The sequence below is a fragment of the Anolis sagrei genome, chromosome 3 (assembly GCF_037176765.1).
Source record: "Anolis sagrei isolate rAnoSag1 chromosome 3, rAnoSag1.mat, whole genome shotgun sequence".
In the NCBI taxonomy this organism is placed as follows: domain Eukaryota; kingdom Metazoa; phylum Chordata; class Lepidosauria; order Squamata; family Dactyloidae; genus Anolis; species Anolis sagrei.
In genome coordinates this window covers 3,064,408-3,082,370 of record NC_090023.1, presented here as the reverse complement: position 1 = coordinate 3,082,370, position 17,963 = coordinate 3,064,408, and the positions used below count along the sequence as shown (strand labels likewise).

General features: G+C 47.5%; 1 protein-coding gene across 1 annotated transcript in view; it reads right to left on the bottom strand.

Moving 5' to 3' along the window:
* Nucleotides 1-17,963, bottom strand: part of ATG16L2 (autophagy related 16 like 2) — a 73,474-nt gene that overhangs the window by 37,363 nt on the left and 18,148 nt on the right. The window contains exons 3-4 of the mRNA XM_067466412.1: nt 9,058-9,178; nt 6,569-6,642 (exon numbers count right to left, since the gene is read on the bottom strand). Coding sequence (XP_067322513.1) covers nt 6,569-6,642; nt 9,058-9,178 — 195 coding nt within the window. The remainder of the gene's footprint in view (nt 1-6,568; nt 6,643-9,057; nt 9,179-17,963) is intronic.

Sequence of the window (17,963 nt, the reverse complement as noted above, 5' to 3'; positions counted from 1 at the left end):
CCCCACTGTCAAGGTCAGGGAAAACTTGCTCAGTTGGAAAAACTATCAGAGAATCCTGTTCACACAGATCAGGATCAGGCTGAACCCCAACAACATGTATCGTAGTGTGCATCTACACCAGGCATGGCGCTGGAAGGTTTTATGGGGTTGTAAATGAGTTAAAGTAGCCTCCCCACATAAAGCAGTACCTAAATTTCCTACTTGACAGATACAACTGTCTTTCAGACTGCAAAGGTCAACAGCAAGCTAGACTATTAATGGTCAGGAGGCTGCACATGTTTGCATATATACACAGCAAACATTCTATACTATTTAGACATGCAACATATATAGGCAGACACTGAGGCAATGTAACATTCCAGCTTTTCTGGCTTCATGAAGGTATGCTTGGTTCCAGCCACAGGGGGAGCTACCACTTCACCGTCCACTTGTGACACCGAGTCCTTTGATGGAGTACTTCCTCATTCTTTGCACACTACTGGAAGGTTTTATGGCATCGTAAATTAGTTAAATTAGCCTCCCCACATAAAGCGGTACCTAAATTTCCTACTTGACAGATGCAACTGTCTTTCAGGCTGCAAAGGTCCACAGCAAGCTAGACTATTAATGGTCGGGAACTTGCACATGTTTGCACATATACATGGCAAACATTCAATGCTATTTAGACAAACAACATATATAGACAGACACAGAGGCAATTTAACATTCCAGCTTTTCCAGCTTCATGAGAGTATATGCTCGATTCCGACCACAGGATTCCACTTCACCATCCACTTGTGACACCGAGTCCCTTGATGGAGTACTTCCTCATTCTTCTGCACGCTGCTGGAAGGTTTTATGGGGTTGTAAATTAGTTAAAGTAGCCTCCCCACATTAAGTGGTACCTAAATTTCCTACTTTACAGATGCAACTGTCTTTTGGGCTGTGTAGGTCAACAGCAAGCTAGACTATTAATGCTCGGGAACTTGCACATGTTTGCACATATACATAGCAAACATTCAATGCTATTTAGACAAACAACGTATATAGACAGACACAGAGGCAATTTAACATTCCAGCTTTTCCAGCTTCATGAGAGTATATGCTCGATTCCAACCACAGGATTCCAGTTCACCATCCACTTGTGACACTGAGTCCTTTGATGGAGTACTTCCTCATTCTTCTGGATGCTTGCTGGAAGGTTTTATGGCATCATAAATTAGTTAAATTAGCCTCCCCGCATAAAGCGGTACCTAAATTTCCTACTTGACAGATGCAACTATCTTTTGGGCTACGTAGGTCAACAGCAAGCTAGACTATTAATGGTTGGGTGCTCATTCCAACCTGGGCTGACTTCAAACTTATGATCTCTCTGTCAGTAGTGATTTAATGCAGCTGGCTACTAACTAATTGCGCCACAGCCTGGTCACTTTTCCTCTGGGTGGATCTTTGCCTTGATTCTCGTGGCTTCTTCTTGGTCTTGCAGCTCTTCTGATGTCTGAAGTGGAGTCTCCATTGGCTTGTAAATTCTAGTTCATCTTTGAGGAGGTGGGGTTCACAGATTCTTTTTGCACAGTCTGCCAGGTCTAATTCTTCTTCTTCTGCTTCTTCTTTTTCTTCTTCTTCGGAACCATTGGCAACCATCTTTGAGAGTTCTTGGAGAACGGGAGAAGTTCCAGCAGATTGGAGGAGGGCCAATGTGGTCCCAATCTTCAAGAAGGGAAAAAAGGATGACCCAAACAACTACCGTCCGGTCAGCCTCACGTCGATACCGGGCAAGATTCTGGGAAAGATTGTTAAGGAAGTGGTCTGCAAACACTTAGAAACAAATGCAGTCATCGCTAATAGTCAACATGGATTTATCAAAAACAAGTCATGCCAGGCTCATCTGATCTCTTTCTTCGATAGAGCTACAAGCTGGGTAGATGCGGGGAATGATGCCGTGGATGGAGCGTACCTGGATTTCAGGAAGGCCTTCTTTGACAAGGTCCCCCAGGACCTTCTGGCAAGGAAACTAGTCCAATGTGGGCGAGGCAAAACTACGGTGAGGTGGATCTGGAATTGGTTAAATGGACGAACACAGAGAGTGCTCACTAAGGCTTCCTCTTCATCTTGGAAAGAAGTGACAAGTGGAGTGCCGCAGGGTTCCGTCCTGGGCCCGGTCCTGTTCAACATCTTTATTAATGACTGAGATGAAGGGTTAGAAGGCATGATCATCAAGTTTGCAGACAACACCAAATTGGGAGGGAGAGCCAATAGTCCAGAGGACAGGAGCAGAATTCAAAACGATCTTGACAGATTAGAGAGATGAATGGCCAAAACTAACAAAATGAAGTTCAACAGGGACAAATGCAAGATACTCCACTTAGGCAGGAAAAATGAAATGCAAAGAGACAGAATGGGGGACAATGCCTGGCTCGCAAGAGCAGTACGTGTGAAAAAGATCTTGGGGTCCTTGTGGACAGGAAGTTAAACATGAGCCAACAATGTGATGTGGCAGCAAAAAAAGCCAATGGGATTTTGGCCTGCATCAATAGGAGCCTAGTGTCTAGATCTAAGGAAGTAATGCTACCCCTCTATTCTGCTTTGGTTAGACCACATCTGGAATATTGTGTCCAATTCTGGGCACCACAATTCAAGAGAGATATTGACAAGCTGGAATGTGTCCAGAGGAGGGCGACTAAAATGATCAAGGGTCTGGAGAACAAGCCCTATGAGGAGCGGCTTAAGGAGCTGGGCATGTGTAGCCTGAAGAAGAGAAGGCTGAGAGGAGATATGATAGCCATGTATAAATATGTGAGAGGAAGCCACAGGGAGGAGGAGGGAGCAAGCTTGTTTTCTGCTTCCTTGGAGACTAGGACGCAATGGAACAATGGCTTCAAACTACAAGAGAGGAGATTCCATCTGAACATGAGGAAGAACTTCCTGACTGTGAGAGCCGTTCAGCAGTGGAACTCTCTGCCCCGGAGTGTGATGGAGGCTCCTTCTTTGGAAGCTTTTAAGCAGAGGCTGGATGGCCATCTGTCAGGGGTGCTTTGAATGCAATATTCCTGCTTCTTGGCAGAATGGGGGTGGACTGGATGGCCCAGGAGGTCTCTTCCAACTCTTTGATTCTATTCTTCTTCTTCTTCTCCTTCTTCTTTGTCTTGGGTGATCATTGGAGTTTAAAAAAATGCTCAGTTTGCACATTTTTGGATGGAAGAAGAAATGGTCAGGAAAAAATGTTTTTTTCCCTCCACCCAATAATTCCTTCGCAAGACTTTTAAGTTGTTTGAATAGTGTGTACACACCTATTCTTCTTATTATCTACGGGGCTTCCGGATCATTGGGAAACCTGTTTTTCAACCCTGAAACAAACACCGCGTAATACAATATTGGTTCCTGGGTTATAAAGATCATTTCTGAATTGGTTTCTATCATAAACACATGGGGAAAAAAGTTTACGAAACTGCTCAAACTTTGTTTTTCCAGGAGGGCCCTCCTCCAGCATGTTTTGCTATTGTTTTGCAATGAATAGTCCATCAAGTCCGAACTGCTATACAATCCCTCATTGTCTGAGTACGATTGTCCTCCAAGTTCGGTGTCCTGGTGACGGTGGAGTAGGTGACTGTGGAGTCCTATTCTTGACCGCATCTTCTCCCACAGTGAGGGCATCGGTTTCCAGGTGGAAGGTGGTCCTGGTCGGGGTTGGTTTGATGCGCCTTCCTCTTGGCACGTTTCTCTCTTCCGCCCTCCATTCGTGCCTCTTCAAATTCTACAGCACTGCTGGTCACAGCTGACCTCCAGCTGGAGCGCTCAAGGACCAGGGCTTCCCAGTTCTCAGTGTCTATGCCAGAGTTTTTAAGGTTGGCTTTGAGCCCATCTTTCAGTCTCTTTTCCTGCCCTCCAACATTCCATTTTCCATTCTTGAGTTGGGAGTAGAGCAATTGTTTTGGGAGACGGTGATCAGGCATGCGGACAACGTGAGATTTGCAGGGTTTTTCGGAGGCAACGCTGATGGAATCGTTCCAGGAGTTGCATGTGACGTCTGTAGACTGTCCACGTTTCACAGGCATATAGCAGGGTTGGGAGGACAATAGCTTTATAAACAAGCACCTTAGTCTCCCTCTGGATGTCCTGATCCTCAAACACTCTGTGCTTCATTCGGAAAAATGCTGCACTCGCAGAGCTCAGGCGGTGTTGTATTTCACCCTCAATGTTGACGTCTGTAGACAGTCCACGTTTCGCAGGCACATAGCAGGGTTGGGAGGACAATAGCGCTTTATAAACAAGCCCCTTCGTCTTCCTTCGGATGTCCCGGTCCTCAAACACTCTCTGGTTCATTCGGAAAAATGCTGCACTTGCAGAGCTCAGGTGGTGTATTTCAGCCTCAATGTTAACGTCTGTAGACAGTCCACGTTTCACAAGCATATAGCAGGGGTGGGAGGACAATAGCTTTATAAACAAGCACCTTGGTCTCTCTCTGGATGTCCTGGTCCTCAAACACTCTCTGCTTCATTCAGAAAAATGCTGCACTCGCAGAGCTTAGGTGGTGTATTTCAGCCTCAATGTTGATGTCTATAGACAGTCCACGTTTCGCAGGCATATAGCAGGGTTGGGAGAACAATAGCTTTATAAACAAGCATCTTAGTCTCTCTCTGGATGTCCCGGTCCTCAAACACTCTCTGCTTCATTCGGAAAAATGCTGCACTCGCAGAGCTCAGGTGGTGTTGAATTTCAGTGTCAATGTTGACTTTGGTGGAGAGGGGGCTGCCAAGGGAGCAGAAAGGGTCAACATTTTCTCATGTTACACCATGAAGCTGTATCTCTGGCATTGGAGAGGGATTGGCCGGTGCCTGCTGCAAGAGCACTTTGGTATTCTCTATGTCCAATGAGAAGCTGAGCTACTCGTATGCTTCTGCAAAGGTGTTTAGAGTGGCTTGTAGGTCTTCCTCTGAATGCACACAGACTACATTATCATCAGCATACTGGAGCTCAATAACCGATGTTATAGATCTTCTGAATGAACATAGACCACATTATCATCGGCATATTGGAGGTCTATGATCGATGTTGTAGATCTTCTGAATGCACACAGACTATGTTATCATTGGCATAATATTAAATTATATACAGTGATAACAGACTACGTGATCATCGGCATAATATTAAATTATATACTGTGTATTTTTACGGCATCGAATGGCTGCTGGGTTGTAAGTCACCTTTGGGTTCAAGAAAGGTGGGATAGAAATAGCATAAACAAAGAAACAAATAAATAAATAATGTGGGCAGTCCACCAGAGTTGATAGTGGAGGACCATCGCTTCAGTGCTGGTAGTCTTTGTTTCTTCCAGCATACTGACATTTGTCTGCCTGTCTTCCCAAGAGATTTGCAGGGTTTTTCAGAGGCAGCGTTGACGGAATCATTCCAGGAATTGCATGTGATGTCTGTAGACAGTCCACGTTTCACAAGTATATAACAGGGCTGGGAGGACAATGGTTTTATAAACAAACCCCTTGGTCTCCTTACAGATGTCCCGGTCCTCAAACACTCTCTGCTTCAGTTGGAAAAATGCTACACTCGCAGAGCTCAGTCAGTGTTGTATTTCAGCCACTATGTTGACGTCTGTAGACAGTCCACGTTTTGCAGGCATATGGCAGGGTTGGGAGGGGAATAGCTTTATAAACAAGCCCTTTGGTCTCCCTACGGATGTCCTGGTCCTCAAACACTCTCTGCTTCATTCGGGAAAATGCTGCACTTGCAGAGCTCAGGCAGTGTTGTATTTCACCCTCAATGTTGACGTCTGTAGACAGTCCACGTTTCGCAGGCACATAGCAGGGTTGGGAGGACAATAGCGCTTTATAAACAAGCCCCTTCGTCTTCCTTCGGATGTCCCGGTCCTCAAACACTCTCTGGTTCATTTGGAAAAATGCTGCACTTGCAGAGCTCAGGTGGTGTATTTCAGCCTCAATGTTAACGTCTGTAGACAGTCCACGTTTCACAAGCATATAGTAGGGTTGGGAGGACAATAGCTTTATAAACAAGCACCTTAGTCTCCCTACGGATGTCTTGGCCCTCAAACACTCTCTGCTTCATTCAGAAGAATGCTGCACTCGCAGAGCTCAGATGGTGTTGTATTTCAGTGTCAATGTTGACATTTATGGAGAGGTGGCTGCCAAGGAAGCGGAAATGGTAAATGTTTTCTAATGTTACACCATGAAGCTGTATTTCTGGTATTGGAGAGGAATTGGCGTATGACTACTGGAAGAGCACTTTGGTTTTCTCAATGTTCAATGAGAGGCTGAGCTACGCGTATGCTTCTGCAAAGGCGTTTAGAGTGGCTTGTAGGTCTTCCTCTGAATGCACACAGACTACATTATCATCAGCATACTGGAGCTCAATAACTGATGTTAGAGATCTTCTGAATGCACACACACCACATTATCATCTGCATATTGGAGGCCTATAGAACAACTACTTTGAAAGTAAGGACTGCACAACTAAACAGGAAATAACACTTCCAAGCCAGGAAAACAACACTTTTCAAATTTTGTGACATACTATAGTGTAATTTCCAAGCCTGCTGTGAGGTCAAAGCAATTCTCACCTGTCCTTCTGCTCCTCCAACGTGTCCCCTTTCGCTCTGAGCAACATGTTCCGCTCATAGATCTTGTAGGCCAGCTGCAAGAAAAGGGAGAGAAATCCCATCCAAAAGACTGAATGATAAATTCATGCAAGACTTAGGATCTTTTTAGAGTTTCCCTACGTAAGAAACCACAAAACAAAATCCCTATTGAAGTGAATACATTTTTTTTAATTGCGTCAGAAGTGAATTGAGAATAAACTGCAAGTCGCTTCTGGTGTGAGAGAATTGGCCGTCTGCAAGGACGTTGCCCAGGGAACGCCCAGGTGTGTTACCATCCTGTGGGAGGTTTCTCTCATGTCCCTGCATGGAAAGCTGGGGCTGACAGACATGAGCTCACCCCCTCTCACGGATTTGAACTACCGACATTCAGGTGTTCAGGTCAGCAGTTCAGTCGGCACAAGGGTTTAACCATTGCGCCACCGTGGCTCCAAACTGAATAGTGAAGCAACCCTATGTGGAAATGTAATACATTCAAGGACTCTGAAACAGGATTGATGGAACCTGTAGAATCCTGGAGTTGGAAGGGACCTCTAAAGATCATCCAATCCATGACTCAACCCGAGCACTCCCAACAGATGGCCATCCAGAGAAGGAGGCTCCATCACCATCCATTCAATGTTTCCATAGTGAAAAGTCATAGAATCATAAAGTTGGGAGGGATCCCTAAATGTCATCCAGCCCAATCCCCTTTCTGCCAGGAAGGAAGGCACAATTTGAGCCCTCCTGACAGATGGCCATCCAGCCTCTGTTTCAAACCTTCCAGAGAAGAAGACTCCCAAAGGTCATCCAATCCATTTTGCCATGTGTAGTAACTCAACCTGAGCACTCCTGACAGATGGCCATCCAGAGAAGGAGGCTCCATCACCATCCATTCAATGTTTCCATAGTGAAAAGTCATAGAATCATAAAGTTGGGAGGGATTCCTAAAGGTCATCCAGCCCAATCCCCTTTCTGCTAGGAAGGCACAATCTGACCCCTCCTAACAGATGGTCATCCAGCTTCTGTTTCAAAACCTCTAAAGGAGACTACAATCCCTTCTACACTGTCATTATATCCCAGGATCTGATCGCAGATTATCTGCCTATCCCAGATTACACAGCAGTGGAGACTCATATAATCCAGCTCAAAACAGATTACCTGGGATCAGAACCTGGAATAAAAGGATAGTGTAGAAGGGGCTTCCACCACCATAATACCACCTTTGGTGTTTCCATAATGAAGGTTCATAGAATAGTAGACTTCCTCCCTAAAGTCCTTCGGCCAGGTAGGAAATGAAAACCCTCCCGACAGATGGCCATTCAGTCTCTGTTTCAAAGTTTCCAGAGAAGGAGACTCCATCAGACTTCAAGGCAGTCTATATTTCCAGTCAAGATGAAACCCCTCCCGACAGATGGCCATCCAGCCTCTGTTTAAAACCTTCCAATCCATTTTGCAGTGTGTAAAGACACAATCCAAGCACTCCCGACAGAAGGCCACCCAGAGAAGGAGACTCCACCACCATCCGTTCAATGTTTCCATAGCGAAAGATCATAGAATTCTAGAGTTGGAAGGGATCTCCTAAAGGTCATCCAGTCCAGCCCCTCTTTTGCCAGGAAGGGAGGCACAATCCAAGCCCTCCTGACAGATAGCCATCCAGCCTCTGTTTAAAAACTTCCAATCCATTTTGTGATGTGTAAAGACACAATCCAAGCACTCCCGACAGATGGCCATTTAGCCTCTGTTTAAAACCTTCCAATCCATTTTGCAGTGTGTAAAGACACAATCCAAGCACTCCCGACAGATGGCCATCCAGAGAAAGAGACTCCACCGACATCCATTCAATGTTTCCATAACGAAAGATCGTAGAATCCTAGAGTTGGAAGGGATCCCCTAAAGGTCATCTAGTCCAGCCCCTCTTTTGCCAGGAAGGGAGGCACAATCCAAGCCCTCCCGACAGATGGCCATCCAGCCTCTGCTTCAAACCTTCTAGAGAAGGAAACTCCTAAAGGTCATCCAATCCATTTCGCCATGTGTAAAGACACAACCCAAGCACTCCCGACAGACGGCCATCCAGAGAAGGAGACTCCACCACCATCCCTTCAATGTTTCCATAGCGAAAGATCATAGAATCCTAAAGTTAAAAGGGATCCCCTAAAGGCCATCCAGTCCACCCCCCCCCCTTCTGCCAGGAAGGGAGGCACAATCCAAGCCCTCCTGACAGATGCCAGAACTTCCAGATGGTGAGAGTTGGAATTATATTGCCTTGGCTTGTGGTGAAGCCACCTTCTCTGGAGGTTTTGAAACAAACCTCCAGAGAAGGTGGCTTCACCACAAGCCAAGGCAATATAATTCCAACTCTCACCTTCTGGAAGTTCTGCCTAATGTTTAAGTGGAACCTTTTCCTTTGCAATGTGAACCCATGGCTTGGTTGTGTTCTCGAAGCCAGGACCGAAAGACCAAAGGAAGCTCACCTCCCCATTGGTGCTCTCTATGCGCAGCCTCTGGCCCGCATGGCTCCTCTTCAGGCTCAGCACTGCTTCGGTTGTGTCTGGGTGACCATCCAACGCGCAGCCGGGAATCTCCTCCGTGGACCTGTGAGCCAATCATACAAATTAAGAAACAGAGCAGAAAGACTTTTTGAAATCACAAATGGAAAGAATATCCCAAAATACAATTGACTGTGAGTTTTTCGGGCTGTGTGACCATGGTCCCGCAGCATTCTCTCCTGAGGCTTCACTTGCATGTGTGGCAAACATCCTCAGAGGTTTGTTCAGAGGTTGTTCATCCTCAGAGGTTTGTTCGTCCATTTAATTGGTTAAATGGATGAACCCAGAGGGTGCTCACCAATGCTTCCTCTTCATCCTGGAAAGAAGTGACAAGTGGAGTGCCGCAGGGTTCCCCCCTGGGCCCGGTCCTGTTCAACATCTTTATTAATGACTTAGATGAAGGGCTAGAAGGCAAGATCATCAAGTTTGCAGACGACACCAAATTGGGAGGGATAGCCAATAGTCCAGAGGACAGGAGCAGGATTCAAAGGGATCTTGACAGATTAGAGAGATGAAGGGCCAAAACTAACACAATGAAGTTCAACAGGGACAAATGCAAGAGACTCCACTTTGGCAGGAAAAATGAAATGCAAAGATACAAAATAGGGGATGATGATGCCTGGCTTGAGAGCAGTACGTGTGAAAAAGATCTTGGGAGTTCTCGTGGACAGGAAGTTAAACATGAACCAGTAATGTGATGTGGGGGCAAAAAAAGCCAATGGGATTTTGTCCTGCATCAATAGGAGCCTAGTGTCTAGATCTAGGGAAGTCATGTTCCCCATGCTCTATTCCACCTTGGTTAGACCACACCTGGAATATTGTGTCCAATTCTGGGCACCACAATTCAAGAGAGAGATTGACAAGCTGGAATGTGTCCAAAGGAGGGTGATTAAAATGATAAAGGGTCTGGAGAACAAGCCCTATGAGGAGCGGCTTAAGGAGCTGGGCATGTTTAGCCTGCAGAAGAGAAGGCTGAGAGGAGTTATAATAGCCATGTATAAATATCTGAGAGGAAGCCACAGGGAGGAGGAGGGAGCAAGCTTGTTTTCTGCTTCCTTGGAGACTAGGACGCAAGGGAACAATGGCTTCAAACTACAAGAGAGGAGATTCCATCTGAACATGAGGAAGAACTTCCTGACTGTGAGAGCCGTTCAGCAGTGGAACTCTCTGCCCCAGAGTGTGGTGGAGGCTCCTTCTTTGGAAGCTTTTAAGCAGAGGCTGGATGGCCATCTGTCAGGGGTGATTTGAATGCAATATTCCTGCTTCTTGGCAGAATGGGGTTGGACTGGAAAATGGTCCACCAGGTCTCTTCCAACTCTTTGATTCTAGGATTCTATGATTCTGTTGGAAATGAGGAAAGTGCGGTGTATATACATTTGTGGAATGATGTCCAGGGAGAAAGAACTCTTGTCTGTCTGAAGCAAGTGTGAATGCTGCAATTAGCAAGCTTGCTTAGCACTGAGTAGCCTTGCAGCTGCAAAGTCAATCAGTGAGGATATTTGCATAGAGCAGTGGTTCTCAACCTTCCTAATGCCGCGACCCGTTAATACAGTTTCGTATGTTGTGGTGACCCCCAACCATAACATTATTTTTGTTGCTACTTCTTATGAACCGTAATGTAAATATCTGAAATGCATGATGGATTTTCATTCACTGGTCCAAATTTGGCACAAATACCCAATACGCCCAAATTTGAATACTGGTGGGGTTGGGGGAAATTGATGTTGTAGTTGCTGGGATTTATAGTTCACCTACAATCAAAGAGCATTCTGAACTCCACCAATGAAGGAATTGAATCAGACCTGGCCACACAGAACTCCCATGACCAACAGAAAATGCTAGAATGGCTTGGTGGGCATTGACCTTGAGTTTGGGAGTTGTAGTTCATCTAGATCCAGAGAGCACTGTGGACTCAAACAATGATGGATCTGGACCAAACTTGGCATGAACACTCAATATGTGCAAATGTGAACTCTAGTGGAGTTTGGGGAAAATAGACCTTGATATTTGGGAGTTGTAGTTGCTGGGATTTATAGTTCACCTAAAAACAAAGAGCATTCTGAACCCCACCAATGATAGAATTGGGCCAAACTTCCCACACAGAACCCCCATGACCAACAGAAAATATTGTATATTCTGACGGTCTTTGGGGACCCCTCTGACACCCCCTCGTGACCCCCCCCCAGGGGTCCCAACCCCCAGGTTGAGAAACACTTGCATAGAGGTAACCTGTAGGCATGTCCGATCCATGGTTCTAAATGGTTCTAAAGTACTTACAAAATTAGGGGGCGCTAGTGCTTTGCTTCTAAAGTGTTTCTAAAGGTCTGGTGGTGAAAATTTTAGAACTCTAACAAAACTTTCAAAATTTCGTTATAAGTGGCAATTCCTAATTGGTTCTGTCACAAAAATTGCCGTTAACGAAATAATAATGAAATTTTGAAAGTTTTGCTAGAGTTCTGAAATTTTCACCACCAGAACTTTAGAAATACTTTAGAAGCAAAGCACCAGCTTTAGTAACGCTTTGGAATCAAAGCACCAGCTTCAGAAAGGCTTTGGAAGCAAATCACCAGTGCCCCCTAGTTTTGTAAGCACTTTAAAACTATGGGTCGCACATGCCTAGTAACCTGGCCTCTGTTGACTGGAGGCATCCTTTGTGTAACTGGTGCTTGATTGTTTGCTGTTTGGAATTCCCATTTTTGAGTGGTGTTATTTATCTACTGTCTCGATTCTGGTGTGTTTTAGTACTGGGAGCCAGATTGAGTTCGTTTTCATGGTTTCCCCCTTTCTGTTGACATTGTCCACATGCTTCTTGTGGATTTCAGTGGCTTCTCTTTCTAGCCTGACATGGTGGTTGTTGCTGTGGTCCCGCATTTCTGTGTTCTCCAATAATCTGCTGTGTCCAGGTTGGTTCCTCAGGTGCTCTGCTCTGGCTGACTTCTCTGGTTGAAGGAGTCTGCAGTGCCTTTCATGTTCCTTGATGCGTGTCTGGGCAACGCTGCTGCATTTGGTGGTCCCTCTGTAGACTTGTCCACAGCTGCATGGTATACGGTAGACTCCTGCAGAGGTGAGAGGATCCCTCTTGTCCTTTGCTGAACGAAGCATTTGTTGGATGTCCTTGGTGGGTCTGTAGATAGTTTGTCTGTTGTGTTTCCTCATCAGCTTCCCTCTGCGGTCAGTGGTTCCCTTGATGTCTGGCAAGAACACTTTTCCTCTGGGTGGATCTTGGTTTTGACTCTTGTGGCTTCTTCTCAGTGGTCTTGCAGCTCTTCTGATGTCTGAGGTGAAGTCTCCGTTGGCCTGGAGAGCCCAGTTGAGGTGGTTCAGTTCATCTTGGAGGAGGTGGGCTGCGCAGATTCTTTTTGCACAATCTACCAGGGCTTTGATGGTGCTTATTTCTTCACTTGGGTGATGGTTGGAGTTTTTATCTCTTTGTGTGCGTTTTGTAGCTCTTTTGATGTCTGTGATGGAGTCTCCATACTGTCTACCATGCAGCTGTGGACAAGTCTACATAGGCACCACCAAATGCAGCATTGCCCAAACAGTAATCAAGGAACATGAAAGGCACTGCAGACTGATTCAGCCAGAGAAGTCAGTCATAGCAGAGCTCCTGATGAACCAACCTAGACACAGCATATTATTGGAGGACACAGAAATGATGGACTACTCTCACAACCACCATGTCAGGCTACACAGAGGAGCCATTGAAATCCACAAGCATGTGGACAATGTCAACAGAAAGGAAGAAACCATGAAAATGAACACAATCTTCTCCCAACAAAAGATTGCCCCAGGCACCAACAAGCCACACCAAACAACTGTCAGGCCATCAAATGCTAATTAAGGTGGTAAGTTGAAACATTCACACCTAGCTCTAACAGACAAAGAGTCCTTTGCCCCACTCTGGTCATTCCACAGATATATAAACCCTTTTTCCTAGTTCCAACAGACCTCACTACCTCTGAGGATGCTTGCCATAGATGCAGGCGAAACGTCAGGAGAAAATGCCTCTAGAACATGGCCATGTAGCCCGAAAAACCTACGACGACCCACTATATACACTCTATTTGATTCACTTCCAACAATCCTCTGAGGATGCCATCAGCCACAGATGCAGACGAAATGTTAGGAAAAATGCTGCTGGAACATGGCTACACAGCCCGAAAAACTCCCAGCAACCCAGTGATTCCAGCCTTCAACAACACAATTCCAGGAGTTATGTCTCTCCAAAAGGAAGGATGGAAAACATGATGACTTTTCTGCCTCCAGAAGGGTTGAAATTGTAAGAGGTTGCATAAGGCAATGCAAAAAGCTAAAATAAGCCCCACAAACAACATGGGACCGTGAACAACAACGTGAAAAGCCTATTGATCAGTGACGTTTTGCATAATTGTTGGCAAGAAATTTTGCATAAATGTTGGCAAGAACCTATAAGCCTAACAACAAGTGTAGGAGAAAGGGATCGTATGGCTCGGAACTGCGGCATGGAGGAGGGGAGGTGTTCCACTAGCCGAGGGGCCCCCATAGAGGTCGTGGTGGGAAGGAGGAGATGCGGGAGAAGGAGACCTCGAATTCGGCTCAATTCGGACCGCTTATCTAAATTAACTATTCCCAATCGGTCTCCGAAGGTAAATTGGTGTAACCAGGTGAGCGGGCCCTCTGGCTTGAAGGTGGTGTTGTTGAACGCCAGGTCTGTCAACGGAAAGACATCTTGGATCCAGGATTTAATCCTGGAGGAGCGGGCAGATCTGGCGTGCATCACGGAGACCTGGTTGGATGAAGCGGGGGGCGTAAACCTCTCCCAGCTCTGTCCTCCAGGTTTCTCCGTGCAACACCAACCTAGAGCCGGAGGACGGGGAGGCGGGGTCGCAGTGGTCTACAGAGATTCCATCCATCTAACCAGGAGCCCCATCCCGCAGACCACAAATTTTGAATGCGTCCATCTGAGGGTGGGTGACCGGGACAGAATAGGGATTCTGCTAGTGTACCGTCCACCTCGCTGCACTACAGTCTCCCTACCTGAGCTAGCGGGGGTGGTCTCGAGCCTGGCGGTGGAGTCCCAACGGCTTCTTGTGCTGGGGGACTTCAACATCCACGCCGAGGCAACCCTCACAGGTGCGGCTCAGGACTTCATGTCCGCCATGGCAACCATGGGGCTGTCCCAACGAATAACTGGCCCCACCCACTGTGCTGGACACACATTGGACTTGGTTTTCTGTCAGGGATGGGAGCAGGGTGGCGGTGTGGAGGAGTTGGCTATCTCTCCGTTGCCATGGTCCGACCACTTCCTGATTAGATTTAGGCTCACTGCGCCCCCTAACCTCCGCAAGGGTGGAGGACCCATTAGGATGGTCCGCCCCAGGAGGCTAATGGATCCGAGTGGATTCCTGACGGCTCTTGGGGAGTTTCCCGCCGCCGTGGTAGGTGATCATGTCGAGGCCTTGGTCGCTCTCTGGAACGGGGAGATGGCCAGGGCTATTGACAAGATCGCTCCGGAACGTCCCCTCTCGAGTAACCGAGCTAAACCAGCCCCTTGGTTTACTGAGGAGCTGGCAGCGATGAAGCGAAAGAAGAGGGTTCTAGAGAGCGTGTGGCGCTCAGACCCAAGCGAGTCAAACCGAACACGGTTTGTGTCCTTTTTAAGGGCATATGCCGTGGCAATAAAAGCCGCAAAGAAAACTTTCTTTGCGGCCACTATTGCGTCTGCAAAAAACCGTCCGGCGGAGTTGTTTCGGGTTGTCAGAGGTCTTTTAACTCCCCCCACTGGGGGGAGCCCTGACAACTCGGCAACGCGCTGTGAAGCATTTGCTCGGTTCTTTGCAGACAAAGTCGCTTTGATCCGCTCTGGGCTGGACGCCACATTAGATGCAGTCTCTGTGGATGTGACACAAGCACCTGCTTGTCCGATTTTGTTGGATTCTTTTCAGTTTGTGAAACCCGAGGATGTGGACAAGATACTTGGAGGAATGAGACCCACCACGTCCATCCTAGACCCCTGCCCATCCTGGCTTCTGAAGGAGGCCAGAGGGGGATTGGCCGAGTGGGTAACGGTGGTGGTTAATGCCTCCCTTCGGGAAGGCAAGATTCCAGCGAGCCTAAAACAGGCTGTTGTAAAGCCGCTGTTGAAGAAACCATCACTCGACCCCACTAAATTGGACAACTTTCGGCCTGTTTCCAATCTTCCCTTCTTGGGCAAAGTCATGGAAAGCGTGGTGGCCTCACAACTCCAGGTATTCTTGAGAGACACGGATAATCTGGATCCGGCACAGTCTGGTTTCAGACCGGGACATGGTACCGAGACGGTCTTGGTCGCCTTAGTGGATGATCTGCGCCGGGAGCTAGACAGGGGGAGTGTGTCCCTGTTGGTGCTCCTGGACCTCTCAGCGGCCTTCGATACCGTCGACCACGGTATTCTTCTGGGGCGCCTTGCAGGGATGGGTCTTGGGGGCACTGCTTTGCAGTGGCTCCGGTCATTTCTGGAGGGTCGTACTCAGAAGGTGTTGCTGGGGGACTCCTGTTCAGCGCCACAGCCGTTGATCTGTGGCGTTCCTCAGGGTTCCATCTTGTCCCCCTTGCTGTTTAACATCTACATGAAGCCGCTGGGTGAGATCATCCGGAGTTTCGGGGTGCGGTGTCACCTGTACGCAGATGATGTCCAACTCTGTCACTCCTTCCCACCTGCTACTAAGGAGGCCGTCGAAGTCCTGAACCGGTGCCTGGCCGCTGTAATGGTCTGGATGAGGGCGAACAAACTGAAACTAAATCCAGACAAGACAGAGGTACTCCTGGTCAGTCGCAAGGCCGAACAGGGTATAGGGTTACAGCCTGTGCTGGACGGGGTCGCACTCCCCTTGAAGGCGCAGGTTCGCAGCTTGGGTGTGACCCTGGACTCATCGCTGAGCCTGGAGCCTCAGGTTTCAGCGGTGACCAGGGGAGCATTTGCACAGCTTAGGCTCGTGCGCCAGCTGCGCCCGTATCTTGGGAAGTCTGACTTGGCCACGGTGGTACACGCTTTGGTCACATCCCGCCTCGACTACTGCAACGCTCTCTACGTGGGGCTGCCCTTGAAGACGGCCCGGAAGCTTCAGCTAGTCCAACGCGCGGCAGCCATGTTGTTAACGGGAGCAGGACGCAGAGAGCATACAACGCCCCTGCTGTCCCAGCTCCACTGGCTGCCGATTCGCTACCGGGCCCAATTTAAGGTGCTGGTGTTATCCTACAAAGCCCTAAACGGTTCCGGCCCAAAATACCTTGCAGACCGCATCTCGGCCTATGAGCCCACGAGGGCCTTGAGATCATCTGGGGAGGCCCTTCTCTCGGTCCCGCCTGCCTCACAGGCACGTCTGGCGGGGACGAGGGAGCGGGCCTTCTCGGTGGTGGCCCCCCGGCTGTGGAACACCCTCCCTGTTGAAGTTAGACAGGCGCCCTCCTTGATGGCCTTTCGTAGGGGCCTGAAAACGTGGCTCTTCGAGCAGGCCTTCAACTGAGTGTATCTTGAAATGACACTGGAATGGACTAGGACTATGAATTTTGGCTATGACCCCAGGACTGGACGAAGCGGATTTTTAGTATAAGTATATGTTATGTTTGTATTGTCTTGATTTATTGTACACTGTCTTTTTGTTGCTGTTCACCGCCCCGAGTCGCCTTCGGGCTGAGAGGGGCGGTCAATAAATGCAAATAATAAATAAAATAAATAATAAATAAATAAACCCAGGGAGGAGACCGGCATAAAATGAATTTTGAGCATGAAATGCATGTGATGCATTCAATTCCAGTCTTTTTTCTTCAACTAGTCAGGGAATTCTAGGCGTTACAGTCCAAAAAGTCCCCTTTCTCTCAAGCTCTGGAAGTTCCCCTCTATTCCACTTTGGTTAGACCACTTTACCTGGAATATTGTGTCCAATTCTGGGCACCACAATTCAAGAGAGATATTGACAAGCTGGAATGTGTCCAGAGGAGGGCGACTAAAATGATCAAGGGTCTGGAGAACAAGCCCTATGAGGAGCGGCTTAAGGAGCTGGGCATGTTTAGCCTGAAGAAGAGAAGGCTGAGAGGAGACATGATAGCCATGTATAAGTATGTGAGGGGAAGCCACAGGGAGGAGGAGGGAGCAAGCTTGTTTTTTTCTGCTTCCCTGGAGACTAGGACGCAATGGAAGAATGGCTTCAAAGTACAAGAGAGGAGATTCCATCTGAACATGAGGAAGAACTTCCTGACTGTGAGAGCTGTTCAGCAGTGGAACTCTCTGCCCCGGAGTGTGGTGGAGGCTCCTTCTTTGGAAGCTTTTCAACAGAGGCTGGATGGCCATCTGTCAGGGGTGATTTGAATGCAATATTCCTGCTTCTTGGCAGAATGGGGTTGGACTGGATGATTGCCCAGGAGGTCTCTTCCAACTCTTGGATTCTATGATTCTATGATTCTAATGCTTCATTTGGTGGTCAGTGCTAAACAAGTTTACCAACTGCAACATTCACACTTGCTTCAAACAGACCAGGGTTCTTTCTCCCGCCCTGGACATAATTCCACAGGTAATATTCCTGCTTCTTGGCAGAATGGGGTTGGACTGGATGGCCCATGAGGTCTCTTCCAACTCTTTGATTCTATGATTCTAGTTTGCAGCCTTTGGTGGAAAAAGAACCCCTACTGACTTTTCTCATCCCATTAATTATTATATAGGTGACTACAGGGAATCCCATTGCTTTGACTATGCGGATCTTCGTTACCAGTGTGATTTCTCTACTCTTCACTCTTTGATCGAGACTGGACATTGCTCTCCTCCCAAGAAGGAAGCGTCTCCTGATTTCCTGGCCTCAGTCTGCGTCTGCACTCAT